Source organism: Microplitis demolitor, chromosome 5, assembly GCF_026212275.2.
Source record: "Microplitis demolitor isolate Queensland-Clemson2020A chromosome 5, iyMicDemo2.1a, whole genome shotgun sequence".
In the NCBI taxonomy this organism is placed as follows: domain Eukaryota; kingdom Metazoa; phylum Arthropoda; class Insecta; order Hymenoptera; family Braconidae; genus Microplitis; species Microplitis demolitor.
This window is the reverse complement of record NC_068549.1, coordinates 14,446,153-14,461,676: the sequence shown is the minus strand read 5'-3', so window position 1 is coordinate 14,461,676 and position 15,524 is coordinate 14,446,153. Positions and strand designations below refer to the sequence as shown.

Genomic DNA, 15,524 nt, shown 5'->3' with positions numbered 1-15,524 from the left:
GCCATGTAGTCTAGGAAATTTGGGTGATTTGAATTCTATTAATAATATTTAAAATAAAATTGTATGATATTTAGAATAAACTTGTGATACAAATTTGAAAATTTTGTATATTAAATTATGATTGTATATTGTTCTTTGGCTTTTGTAAATTGACTATTGTATATTTAAAATGTGTAAATTTGTATTGTAATCGGCGATAATCATTGTATTATAAATTGTATTGTAATATTTAATGCACTGAAGGATTAGGTTGGAGATTTTATCGAAAAGGTTCAAGTGAAGACTGATGAGTATATTTTGAAGGACTAGCCATGGTGTGGAATTGCGCCCGATCTTCAAGTCTGGCGACGGGGAGTGTAAACGTGCGTTTTGATTTTACGATTTGAAGATCAAGCGCAAAGTCTAGCTGATTCTACGGCCATCTATTGGAATGATTTGTATATTGATTGGCACTTCCTTAGTCACTTGGGCCATGTCAGAGGCCACCTAGATCGAATTCGAACTTAGACGACAGTGGGGTAGTTCCACCCCTCCAAAAATTAAGATATAAAAGGGCCAGCAAACACTTGCTCGAGGACTTAGGCCCTGGCCATCAGCTAGAGTGGACTGAGGACGCTTAGCGAGGTCCCACTCTAGCACCAGGACTCATAACAATTTATTTGAGTCGGCCTAACGATATCTAGTCTATTAGTTTGATATATCTAGTCATTTAGTCCGACATTCAAGTGCAGGCAATCGATTCAAGTGCAGGCGATCGATTCAAGCGACACTTAAGTTCAAGGATCAAGAGACGATACTGAAGTTCAAGTGTTCGGCTGGTTAGCCACGCTGAAGTCAATCTATAAAATTATTAAATTCTTCCTAGTGATTAGTTCCGATACAAGTGGTTTACGAAACCAAATATTTCGTGGAGTTTCCTTTTGCCTAAGTGATTAGTAAGAGTGTCCAGCGCCAAGTTCCGGTCAGCCAGCAGCCCAAGAACTTCCAGTATCAACGGCGACAATCAAGGATGAATCGACGCCCGATTCCACCTGTATGTCGTCTGTACTAAATCAGATAAGATTTATAATAAATTTTCTAAAATATATTATTATACTCTCTCTCTCTTCAACGTAATATTTTACTTTAAATAATTATTTAATTTATTACCACGTGTCCATTAAATAATTACGTGTAAATAAATTTATTTTTGCTGTCGCTGGACACTTATTATTTTATAAGTAAAGGGGAAATTTTGTAAATATTTGGGACTTGGTTAAATAAAAATTCATTATATATAATAATTGAATTAAGTCTCAAAGAAATTTACTCTCATCACCAGTGTCTTTAGAATAAGTTAAATTTCAGCCGCGTGTCCGGTCAAAACGAGTCGACCCATCCCTGAGATCTATTTCCCGCGTTCAGAACCAGCAACATCAGAATTAAAATTTATATTTATTATTAATAATTCATTATTGAATCGGGGAAATTATTTAACTGTGGTTAGTGGCTACTGGACACGAAGTAGCCAAGGTCACCGTTATATTATTATTCGCGTAGTTCATTAATATTTTATTTATGTTCTCTTAAACGTTTTTATTCATGAAATTTATTTTAGTTAAAATAAAAAGTTGGTTTATATTTTATTATTATTATTATATAAAACTATAGATTTGAAAAAATTATTTATTTAATACATAAAAAAAAGACAATCAACAGTGACAAATAATAAAATAAAGTTTCATTTAACGACACCGATTGATTATTAATTGAACTGACTTCTATCATTATTTTATTCTAAATTAAATTAATTTTTTAATGGTTTAATTTAATGGTTTAATAATATTACATATGGTCAGGGAATTTTTGAATTATTTGACTGGAATACCTGGAAAAGTCAGGGAATTTAAATCTAAAAAATCTGTGGCCACCATGTTGAAGAATGAAATGTTGATTTACATAATTAATATATTAATTCAACATTAATCAATTTTTAAAATGTTATCATAGAAATTCTATAAATTGTAGTTGCTTAAAATAATAATAATAACAATAATAGTGGTCACGATGGTGAAAATAACGATAACCAATATTTTTAGAAAATGAAGTATTCATTTATTCAAAATTATAAAATTTTACATAAAATAATCGGTTAGTACGACATTTGTTCCTTTAAACTCATTTATTTAACTTGGAAATACGACAGAGTATACTCTGTTTCCGCAAACATCCGATTTTTGAAAAAAATTAAACAATTTTAATAACAATTATTCATTTTTCACAAAATATTCTTTAAAATATAAATAAAAAAAAGTCACGAAAAATAGTTCATAAAAGAATACTAAATGATAAACTTTTAAGCAATATGATGATTCTATAGGTTATGTTCGATGATTATAATTAATTCAATTGTTATAAGGATATTATGTGTCATAAAAATTGAATAATTTAAATAAATCAATATATATTTATCTGACAGAGCAGTGAAAATCTTTCTTATTCTAGAATTCACAGTCACGTATTAAATAATTCCAATTTTTCGCGATTTCGCATAAATACTATAGAAAAAAACTATACAACTTACTTTAGTTTTACTTGGAATTGTTGCGAGTTGCATGCAAATTTTCATAAGTAGAAAAAAAAAATTGACAACTATTTCAGTCATACTAATGTAAATTTTTTAATAATTAGCTTAAATCAAATTAAATTAAAGAATCTTTAATAGCCACTTTAGCTCGAAATTGACAGTAATTTGACATTGAAAGTAGCGAAAATTTGTTGCATGAATTTGCCGCCAATTTAACAGCAAAAGTTGGAAAGAAAAATTTGCGGTTAATTTTTGCTCAATTTAGAGGTAACTTATTTCTACAAATAAAAGTCGGTAATGTTCATTCTTACCATTTCAGGAGGTAATCAAATGCATACTTAAAAATGTTTCCAATTTGACTGTAAAAAAATAGTTTACAATTTTTCAAGTAAAATTAATAATAAATTGAAGTAAAAATTTGCCTGAAAATTCACGAAAAATTTTTCTCGTAAACTTTTGAAGTCAATTTGTATTCTAATTCAGGTAGTAAATTTACATCAAACCGTATAGCAGGTTGTATGTAAATTATCTTTAAAAACGGAATAGTCCGAAGTTGACGGACATTTGATGAAAATTTTAAGGAAGCTTTTGTTAAACACCCTGTACTATTAGGGTGTTTATTTAAAATATTTAAGCTTCTTTATGTTGCAGTTATATCCACTAGGATGTACCAAAGTCAGCTCCACTTACTTAGCGCTTTATTATAAATTGTTCTGATTTATTCCAATTGCAATCGTTTGTTGGCTGCTTATCGGTCAATGTTGATTTATTATTCGCATTTTATTGAGTTCTAGAGCTGATCAGATTTTGAAATTGATTTATCTAGCCGTTTTTGAGAAATTTCAAAAAAACTAAAAAAAAATTTTATTTTTATTCTTTCGTTCACGGTTTCTTTTGAACAAATGAACCGATTTTGATGGTTGAGGTGGCATTCGAAGTGGCTTATAAAGTTTTAGAGCTGATTAGATTTCAGAATCGATTCATCGAGCACATTAAAAGTTATCGAAAAAAAACATTTTTGAAAAAATTTTATTTTTGGAATATCTTCACTGTTAAAAATTTTCATAGTAATTTTATAAGAAATGTGTTGGAAGTCAATTGCCAATACAGTTTTATGATTCAATGAAACCAATGTTATAATTTTACCAAACTTTTTTTACAATTTTTGTTTTGGAAAATTGCAAGACAAAGGTACTAATCTTACTAAACAAATAATGAAAAAAGTTTGTCAATTTTACCCAACAAATGTTATAATTCCGAAAACAATTCAATTGCAAATTATCTGTAAAAGCACAATGTGTAACTGTTTTAATAGGAAACTTTCAAGAGATAATACGTGTTGTAAAATTGCAATACCTACGGTTAAAAATTTCTATCTTAATTTTACAAAACATTCTCCAATGTATTTGCCTTGGAATATTACAAAGTAGTTATAGTAATATTATAAAAAACGTTTTTCGAGAGTTAGCCCGGGAAAAATTCGTCATGCACGATCATGCATGATTCCGACATGATCGTGCATGATCTAGGCATGACTGCAAGATTCATGCAAAGACATGCATGATCATGCAAAGTCATGTTCAATCATGCATGATCATGTTCGACGGACTCGAATAGTCATGCATGATTCATGCAATGTCAGGCATGACCAAGCTAAGTCATGAACTATTTTTCATGACATTGCACGATTCATGCAAAGACACGCATGCCCATGCAGATTCATCAGAAGTTTATTCGGCTACAGTTTATTTTTTTTTTGTTTCTCTGTACGACAATTTTCTGCTGAGATATCAGCATTCAAATGAAATAGGATTCCTTTTGTCTTTAATAATCGATATCTCAGTAACTAATGGTCGCACAGTAATTTAAAGGGCAGTTTGAGAAACTTGAATAAACTCTCTACAAGCTCCATTCTCGATTAAAAAAAAAAAAAAATTTTTATCCTTAATATTAATTTGAAAAACCCACAAAAAATGGTCATTTTCTGGTATTTTAGTCAACTCATCGCTACTTTGCAAATATTGATGGAAAGGTTAATGTTGCCAGGTGATGTTACAGCTTAATGTACCCCCAAAAACCCTGGAAATATTCAGATTAATCCATTGAACCGTTTATCTGGGACGATTGCTCAAAGTTTCACAAAACAATTAAAGGGACAAGTTTTGTTCCGTAATTTGTGTAATCATTACCAAAATGATGAAATTAATTTTTTTCGGATTTTTTTCTATTTTTGCGTTAATTATCCATTAAACGTGAGGTAGAGAAAAAAAAAATAATTTTTCCAAAAAACGAAAAAAAGAAAAAAAAATCCGAGTAAAACATAAAAAAAAAATCGGTCTGTCAGTTGACCCTGCGGGCCAGCCCCAAAACTTCCCGCATATTTCGAGTTCCTTGAGCTCGAAAAATTGTTGTAGATACATTTTCGAGCTCGAAAATACTTGTGTATCCTTTTGTTTTTGAGAAAAAAACGTTTTTTACGATTTTTTCTCAAACGATATCTCCCGAACAAATAAACTGTTTAAGAAGGTTAAGGTGGCAATCGACGCGTTTTATTGAGTTCTACAACTGATTAGGTTTTGAAATTGATTTATTGAGTCGTTTTTAAAAAATTTCGAGAATACTAAAAAATTTTTTTTTTTTTTTTAATTCTTTCGACAACGGTTTCTCTTGAACGAATTAACCGATTTTGATGTTTGAGGTGGCATTCGACGCGGCTTATGAAGCTTCAGAGCCCAGTTGATTTTGGAATCAATCCATCGAGCACATAAAAAGTTATCCAAAAAGAACATTTTAAAAAAAAAGTTTATTTTTGGAATATCTCTGAACGAGCCCTGCCGATCAAACTCAATTTTTTCAGCTTTTAGATATTGACAAGCCGCGTCGAATGACACCTTGAAAATCAAAATCGGTTCATCCGTTCAAGAGTTACAGATATTTATATACATACATACATACGTACGTACATACATACATACATACACTCGGATATCATCGTGAAATTAGTCAGGATAGCTTCCTAGAATCTCAAAACTCTTAGTCAAGATCTCTCAGAAATTCGATTTTCGAAGATCGGACTGAAACCAATAACTTCCCGAATTTTTGAAAATTTGCAATTTTCCTGGCAGAAAGTTAAAAAAGTAAAAAAATTCTTGTTTTATTCTGTTTTTCGGGAGTTTTATGTTTTTCATTCTTACCTCACATTTACTGTATAACTAACGCAAAAATGAAAGATAGTCCGAAAAAATTAATTTTTTAATATTGGTATTGATTACACAAATTACGGAACAAAACTTGTCCCTTTAATTGTTTTGTGAAACTTCGAGCAATCGTCCCGGACAAACGGTTCAATGGATTAATCTGAAAATTTCCAGAGTTGTTGGGGGTAAATTAAGCTGTAAAATCACCTGGCAACATTAACCTTTCCATCAATATTTGCAAAGTAGCGATGAGTCGACTAAAAAACCAGAAAATGACCATTCTTTGTGGGTTTTTCAAATTAATATTAAGGATAAAAAAAATTTTTTTTTTTTTTAATCGAAAATGGAGCTTATAGGGATTTTATTCAAGTTTCTCAAACTGCCCTTTAAATTACTGTGCGACCATTAGTTACTGAGATATCGATAATTAAAGACAAAAGGATTCTTTTTCATTTGAAGGCTGATATCTCAGCAGTAAATTGTCGTACAGAGGAACAAAAAAAAATCGGTCTATTGGTTGACCTTGCGGGTCAGCCTCAAAACTTCCCGCTATTTTCGAGCTCCTTAAGCTCAAAAATATTGTTGTAAATACATCTTCGAGCTCGAAAATACTTTTGTATGCCTTCGTTTTAAAAACAAGTTAGATGACATTATAAGATAATCGAAAAAGACTTTAAAGAGGAAGAGTTGGTATATTAATTACAAAAATAATTACTAATATATAGTGAAGTTTGGTCTTTTATACTTGGAGATTTATATTGACTACGGAATATGATTATGACCTCCCTTTACATATATTTATACGGAATAACTGTTGAAAATTATAATCTGTTAATAATGAAAAATTTATCTTGTATAAAGTTAAAGAAATAGATTTTTCATTTTTGCTCATTAATATATTTTCACTTAGTTACGAACTGTCATATAGCTTACACCAATGATACCACGAAAGAAAATTTTATATTGTACCAAAATATAAACTATTCCTATAAAAATTATGTCACTCTAACTAGTAAATAATTAACCCTCGGAGTACACACCTCCGAACAGACTTTCGGAGTACACACGGTGTCAAATTGACCCCACTTCACTTTTGAAGAGTGATATCTCAAAAACTAAGCATTTTATCGGAATGCAGGTCACTATTTATACAATATTATGCAACTATCATTATTTCAAATTAACTTATTTTTAACGGTGAAAAAATTAATTAAAACCAAACCTAACTTGAGAAATATTTTAGGATGAAAAAAATTCTGGGGTCAAAATGACCCCCAATGTACTCCGAGGGTTCAATTTTTTTCACTATGTCTTGTATAAAATTTTTAAAGTTCTATTTTGAGTTGCATGAATTTTATTTTTGAGTACCATAATTTTATACAATAAAAAATACTATAGCCGAAAACAGGCCGATCCAACTCTCGGCCAAATATCGGTCCTACTTCGGCCTGATTTCGGCCAAAGATTATTATTCGCGATAATTTTATTGAAAAAGAAATATATTCTGGCTGAAAAAAGGCCGATTCATTTGTCGGCCAAATGTCGGCCAGTTTTCGGTCTATTCAATAACATGAAATATTTTTCGGCCAAATTTCGGCCTCTTTCAATAACATTTTATATTTTCGGCGTGATTTCGGCCAAATTAAGCCGTTTCGTCTTTTTTTCAGCCAAATATTTCCACCTGGGAAAATCGTAAAATTTTAATTTTTTCATGCCATATATTATGCAACTGTGTTAGTTAAATTATATCAATAATGAAGCATGTATGTCATAGTAACAACACATTTACATCACAATCTAACGGAAATGAGTGTGAGATTATGCGTCACATGTGACAAATATTTTTTACGTTTTACGTAACCTCAAGTTTTCAATTACGTAAATGTGACCTCTATGACATTGGTGTTTTCACTAGATTGCACGTTATCACCTTATGTTAAACATTATTGTATCGTGCAAAATTTATATAGACACATTATCTGTATGCAGTAAAACAAGTACAGCTCGACTGTAAGTGTATGGTCTTTTGGCAGTAAAAGAATTCGCCGTGAATTGATGATTTTGATACCGCAGTCTAACGAATTTTTCACGATAATCAAGAATCGGAAATGGAAGGTTACATATATTCCATTGAAAGAATAGACAGTATAATTTAAAAGTTATTCTTGTAGTTTACAGCATTTTTTTCAAGCCTAAACATAAATCAAATATTGTGTCAAACATAAAATAAAGCCGCTACTGTTATTGTAAAGAAAGTACTCGGTTTTATTATAGATAATGGTAATCGACTGAGTGACAAACTTTAATTGATAATTGACAATTGGATCGATTAATCACGGCATTTTCGTAGAGAAACATTTTCAATGTGCCCTTACAATATTTAGTTCAAGAACAATAATAAATCGATAATTCAATATATTACCGTTTAGGTGCATATTCTGGACAGACGAAAACTTTGGATTTGCCATTTAGCTCTTTGATTCTTTCAACACAATACTGTGATGATAGTAAAGATATTCCATCCACTATTAAGCTGCCATCAGATTTCAATATTGAGACGTCAGCATCTCCAACAATTGTGTAGTTATTAGAATGGAGACAAGATGGAAAACCAGTTGTAACATCAATGTTCCCAGACGTATTAGGCAGTAAAGGTGTTGCATTTTCTATATCTTTCTGATTCACACAGGAATTCCTGAAAATAAGTGGAATAACTTCAGTAAGAATCACTTAAATCAATTTGAATAAATATGAAATTTATACACTGATAGAAGGATTTAGTTGTATTTACTAAATGATTTAGTAACGAATTTGCAATACTAAATATTTGGTTACAGGTACCAAATCATTTAACAAAGCTCATTTATTTCCAGCGAATAAATATTTAGTAGTATTTAAGAAATGAATTATTGGGACCCAATAAATCATTTATCAGGATTAAAGAACTAATTCTTTTAACTTAATTTAGTGCATAACCTAATTGTTCCACTTAAACTAAATTAAAATGATAACAAATAATTTTAAGTAAAAATATATAGTATTATAAAGAAAATAACCTCATTTTATTATAATTTTTTATTTAAGATAAATAACAAATTTTTAGTTAAATAAGTTTTAATTATACAAATAATACACATAACTTTAATATACATAACCCTCGCGGACTTGGAATCACTGTAAAATCACAGCGAATTCACTTTCATCGAAATTTTACGGTGTATTTACGATGATTTCATCGTGAATTCACAGTGATTTCACTGCGAGTTTACAGTACATTAATGATAATTTTATAGAATTAGATATAATTATATATAACGCGGAGAAAAAAATCACAGATGATTATATAAAATTATATATAATAATATATAATTATATATAGTTACATACAATCATATACACTACTGGAAAAAATTAATGGATCAAAAAAAAATTCAAAATTTTTGGGTGATTTTCAACAGGCCGTAACTTCGAGAGAAAAAAGAAGAAATAAAAAAAAAAGGAAATTGTAGCTCCAATTGTCACCTTTTTGGATTAGAACTTTAAAATTTTGTAGCGTCAGTGGTTTTTGAGTAGACACTTGAACCGAGAAATTTAATCATGATACAAGAAATTTTTTTTAAAGATTCAGAAAATTTTAATTTTCTTGCACCTAGTAAATAATTATCTTAAGGGGACCCGGTGGTCTAGAGGCTGAAAATTTTGTGATTTAAAAAAAAATTTTTTTTTGTATCTTAAAATCAAACCTTTTGAAATTTTGAGAGATTATTTTATTGTTATTAATACATACAAAAATGCTTATAGCTAAGAAAAAAAATTATTTTTAGTATTTAAAAGATGGCGTTGAAGCCAGCTCCTTCAAAAAAAGGGACCCGAGCCGCGCAGAACAATTCAGCTCTTCTATGGGTCTGAAACAAAAAAATTTAATGGATTTTCAATGAGTATAAATATACCTATTGCTGGTACTAGAATAAAAGAAAAAAAAATTTTTTTTGAAGAAGTGGCACTTTGTTGAAATTTTTAGTCCAAAAATTGCCTTTTTTTCGTAACATTTTGCATGTTAAAAAATAGAAATATTCAACGCAAAAATTTTATTCTACTTTCAGCTACAGCTGTTGGTGTATTAAATAACATATTTAAATTTGAAAGCAATCGACCGGATAGTTTTTTTTTCAACTACGCTAGGCAGAAAAAAGTAGTTTCGAGATAAACGCGTTTAAAGTTTTAGTCCAAGAAATTCTGAAAAAAACTAGATTTGAACATATACTTACGATTAATCAGCTATTCCAGCACCATATTTTTTTCTTGTGCATTTCTTCGGTTCTTATTGTTTTTCATTATATGTTGACTTGTTTATCATTATTATAACTAGGTATAGAATTCGAAGCAGATGTTTTCCACCGAACAATAGAATAAAAATTACTCACTCGGCCGGCCTGCTAAATAGCTTTTAGAACATGAAATACTGAGAATATCATCACCATATTTTACCAGTACATTTTTGAGATACTATACTTTTGAAATATAAAAAAAAAAAAATATTTTTTTCGAAATTTCTAGACCACCGGGTCCCCTTAAATCAAAATTATTTTTTCCTCAAGTCAGCAAATTTTTATACCTAAATAAAAAAAAATTTTACTCGTTTTAAGAGTTTTTTTTTCTAAATATGAGAAATATTTTTTTTTTTAAGAAAAATGGGTTAGTTTTTTTAAGCAATATTACATTTTTTATTACATTATGAGGAAAATCGATCAGTACGTGTTTTTTGTAAATCGACAATTTATACTTAAAAGTTTAAATTTCAATAGAAGCGTGGTTCAAAAAATTTTTTTGATATTCTTTACTGAAAATATTTAAAAATCAACATTTTTTGTCTTTTTGAAAATTTTATTTAAACCACTTTTCGCGAAGTTACAGGCGTTTGAAAAAAAAAAATCTCTACATTTTTCAAAATTCGATATTTCGAAAACGGTTGGAGGAAAAAATTTGAAAAAAATCATGAAGGCCTCTTTCAACCTATGCTAAAAGATAAAAAAGTTACAAAAATATTCGAGCTTTAAAAGCTAAATGGTGTCCGATTTGGCGTGGAACGCCCCATATGTATGTAGGAGAGGGAAGTCACCGGTGCTATAAGCAGTAGCGGAAGTAATTCGGTGCTCGCAACGAGATCGCGCCCACCACTTATAGTGTCTCTGGTAAGAAACTTATTTCAGAACTTTTGAATTCTAAACTTCAGAATATTCTAGCCCGGGTACTCCTCCGTTATTTGACAGAGTGATAAGTACCATTTTGATGGTAATATAGTACATCCTATATTACATAATGACAAAAGTATTTAGGATCAATGTTTCGATGAATAATTTTTCTCAGAAATTAAACTTGGACTTTCAAAAAAAAAATTAGTTAAATAAAAAATATTGAGTCTCTACTGTACAAAAATTCACTATTTATTTAATTGATTGCATAGGAATTTAATTATCTATAGTTCTATAAAATTATATATAGTTGTATATAATTATATAGGACCATTTTTATATGTAATTATACATAATTATATATAATTCTAGATAATTTTTTTACCCGGGATAGTAAAATTATTTTTATATTTTTTAGTAAAATTTACTACATTTTTTTCTCCGTGTATATTCACTGTGAATTTACTCCCAGTTCACTGTAAATTAACTGTAAATTCACTGTAAATTTACTGTGAAGTTGCTGTAAGTTCACTGTGAATTCATTGTAAATTCGCTGTGAAATCACTATCGAATCAGTGTGAGATAATCATAAAATTACAGTGACCGAATGGCACAAAATCATGGTGATTTCCCGTAATTTCATCATGGTCTCACAATGTTTTTACTATAATCTCACTGTGATTTCACTGTGATTTTAAAGTTATTCCAGGTCCCCCGAGTCAAAATTTTAGCCCTCATTTCACACTATTTTTTGGGTTTTGCCCCTCATTTCATCCTCGAAAGAGCAACGTGAATCTCATCTCGCCCTCAATGAAGTTTACTAATCCTCATTTCATACTCAGAAACCTCATGCAACTAAACTGAACCTCATATCAAACTCATAAACCTCATTTGAAACTCATGGAGCCCAGGCACACCACTGTTATTGTACTATTTATGTTATAACTCACATTTTTGACTACAGCCTACAATATACGTACATAGATACATACATGAAAAATTTCCAACTAAAAATGACTTAAATAAATTATACCATTGCTGAAAAATGAAAGTTTCGAGATAAAAATAAAGCATAAAAATACTAATTATGTATGCATATAATGTATTAAATATGATAAATACATGTTGTGTTGAATACACAAGATGTAAAATGGATTTCAAATAAATCTGTATCTATATAAATAAAGTTAAAATAATACTTATTTACATCAGATTGCATTGTCTAATAGCAGAAACCTTTATACCGACTGATTAAAACGTTCAACTTATACAGCTAATATTTTTAAAAGAAATGTGTACGAGTTTCTTAGCAACCTACCCTGTATAAATTTAGACGCTATATTGTAAATAGTAAAATGTATTTTCCTTTTTATGTATACTATCCTGGATATTAAGTGTAACCCGAGCTAAGTAAAAAAAATTTTCAAACAACATGAATAGGTCATAAAATTTTATGTTTGAAATCCTTAGCACATGGCTCAAATATTTCTAAACTTTTAATCATTCAATCTTCAAACGTTAGCCTGTTAACAGCAATAGTGGAAATACAACAGTCATCCAAAAATTAACATTCAAAGATTAAAAATTATTAAAATCAATTATTTTCTTACTGCAATACCTAAATTAAGACAGTATGTGCTTATTTATTCGATAGAAAGTCAATCAAAAGACGTTGTTTCCCTATCAGTAGTTCCAAGAACCAAACGCGTGGTAGGAAATGTGGTAAAATTGTCGAGGAAAAGCTTTGTGACAAATAAGGAAACAAATGCAGCTGCAAAAATATTGGCTATTGATAGTAAATATAGTATTTAATTACTTTTTCGCTATAAAAAATTTGTAAATATTATATAAAATTAAGTAAACTTATAACTGTGAGAATTATAATAATTTTCTATCGAACTTAAAGCTTATTTTTTTCTAAAATGAGTACGGTAATAATATTTTAGATTTGCGCTTAAAAAAAATAATCTTCTGATAGACTTTAAAAGCTTGAGATTAAAATGAAAATAACTAGAAAACAATGTGAAATTCGAAAAAATTTTATGGGTAACAATTTGTAGGAAATAAAAATGTCTACAAAAAAGATCCTATTATATTTTGTGATAAGTTTAATAGTTTCGCCGGAAAAGTAACAAGAACTCAAAATTAATTATAAATTCAACATCAACCTCAAATAACTTATGAACAAATGGATTTATCAAAAAATGATAAGATACTTTTTTTGTAGAGCATTAAATTCCCTACAAAAATATATATGTTGATTTTTTCTACTGTGCATCGTTAGCTAGTTATAAAAATCAGAAGATGCAAAAAAAAAAATTTTTCCATGTTATTCTTATGGAAAATAGAAAAGTGCAATGCGGAACCTCTTAATGTTAAAATTAAGAGTTCTAATTTTCACAGGCGTCTTCTTATATCTAGATGAAAATTTGAACCTGTTTGCGAGAAGAAAAAAAAGTTTGTTATTTTTTGAATCACCCTAATATATATATATATATATATATATTAGGGTGCTTCGTTTCCGGCGAAAGTATTTTTTTTGTTGCTCATCAAGCAAAATAATGTTTTTTATGCTAAAACAAAAATTCCTGCCAAGTTTGAGCTCTTAATTCCAACCCTAAGTACTTTCCATTTGATTTCAAAGATTTCCCATTTAAAATACACGTAAATTAAATTACTTTTTTTTTAACTTTTCAATACTCAGCTACGTCTTATGACCTCGACGCGGTTTTGGTCGCAAATTATAGGGCACTTGGTGTTCTTCAAAAGTGCCCATAGTAATTTAGCTGTGATTCCAGCTGTTTCACTGATGTCCGGTGAGGAAGTCATTTTTCCTATGAAATTGATCTTTATTGGCTCGCAAAACGTAAACCGATGAAAGTACATTGAAAATGTTGATTGAAATTCTGTAGGAAATTTTATTCCCTTCAAAAAAGTCCAATGAGTCAAGTCGCTAAAGCCCATAGTTTTCGAGTTATAGTCATTTTAATAATTAAAAAAATGTAACATTAAAAAAAATGACGATTGCTATTTTATTTCTTAAATCATTAAAACTCCTATAACTCGAAAACTATGGACTTTTGCGACTTGACTCATTGGACTTTTTTGAAGGGAATAAAATTTCCTACAGAATTTCAATCAACATTTTCAATGTACTTTCATCGGTTTACGTTCTGCAAGCCAATAAAGGTCAATTTGATATGAAAAATGACTTCCTCAGCGGACATCAGTGAAACAGCTGGAATCACAGCTAAGTTACTATGGGCACTTTTGAAGAACACCAAATGCCCTACAATTTGCGACCAAAACCGCGTCGACATCATAAGACGTAGCTGAGTATTGGAAAGTTAAAAAAAAAAATTATTTTAATTTACGTGTATTTTAAATGGGAAATCTTTGAAATCAAATGGAAAGTACTTAGGGTTGGAATTAAGAGCTCAAACTTGGCAGGAATTTTTGTTTTAGCATAAAAAACAATATTTTGCTTGATGAGCAACAAAAAAAATACTTTCGCCGGAAACGAAGCACCCTAATGTACATATATATATATATATATATATATATATATATATATATATATATATATATATATATATATATTGTAACATGATGGAAAATTCGACATCGACTCGTGGTTTGAATTTATTTCAAATAAGAAAAAGTTACCGGATGAGCAAATTTTAATGACATCTAGAATCGAAAATTTCGACTTCGACCGACTAATTGATCCAACCCATGGATCGTGAGAGAGATCCGGACTAGACGCCGTACTGAACGGTCACGTTTTACGATTCGAGAAATTCGACCCGACCAAACGAACAATTTTGATTACGACTCTTGAACAACGTGAATTTTGTTCTATAAGAACAATCCGAGGGATTAACGAACAATTCATTGCGATAAGTAAAATTTTTTTTTTCAAATAACCGCCGTCGTGAACAGGCGAATAAGCCGAAGCCTCGGCACGAGAACTGATCAAGTGTACGACCGATTGATTTGGTTTTATGAACAAGTGCAACGTGATTTGTGGAAATAATAATTAAATTAATGATTGATTGTACGTACTAACTGTATGATAGTGAAATTTCACGCGTTACCGAAATAAAATATTATTTTATATTTTATTTTATTCCAATCGAGCAATTCCGAGAATTACGGATTATCGCCTTCTTATTCGTTGCGACAGCCGAGTCTTGCCATGGAAAATACTCTGACGTCACCGGTCGAGTATTTCGTTAAGAACTACGTCGAGTGTGTTGATGAAATAAACGACGAGTTTTTTTTTCTTTCGACAACTGACTGTTATTTTTTTAGCAAAACTGACTGTTTCCGACCAACTACGTTTTGCTGTACTTTGGTTTATATCGAGTCAAGCCGACAACGGCATTTATTATGTTTGTGTAACCGACAATTTGTGTGAAACCGATCAGTTATTTTGTCTATTGAATATACGACTAATTTGTTTAATTCTGATCACTTATTTTATCGTAATTTTAACTGCCTGACCTTTCCCCCGATCCGCCACCCTGAGCCGAATTTTTTTTTGTTTTGATAATTATTTATTTGATG

General features: G+C 29.9%; 1 protein-coding gene across 1 annotated transcript in view; it reads right to left on the bottom strand.

Annotated features, from left to right (window-relative positions):
- The window catches only part of LOC103579059 (probable G-protein coupled receptor Mth-like 1), a 214,261-nt gene that overhangs the window by 170,329 nt on the left and 28,408 nt on the right, over positions 1 to 15,524 (bottom strand). Inside the window, exon 2 of the mRNA XM_014445134.2 lies at positions 8,186 to 8,458. Coding sequence (XP_014300620.1) covers positions 8,186 to 8,458 — 273 coding nt within the window. The remainder of the gene's footprint in view (positions 1 to 8,185; positions 8,459 to 15,524) is intronic.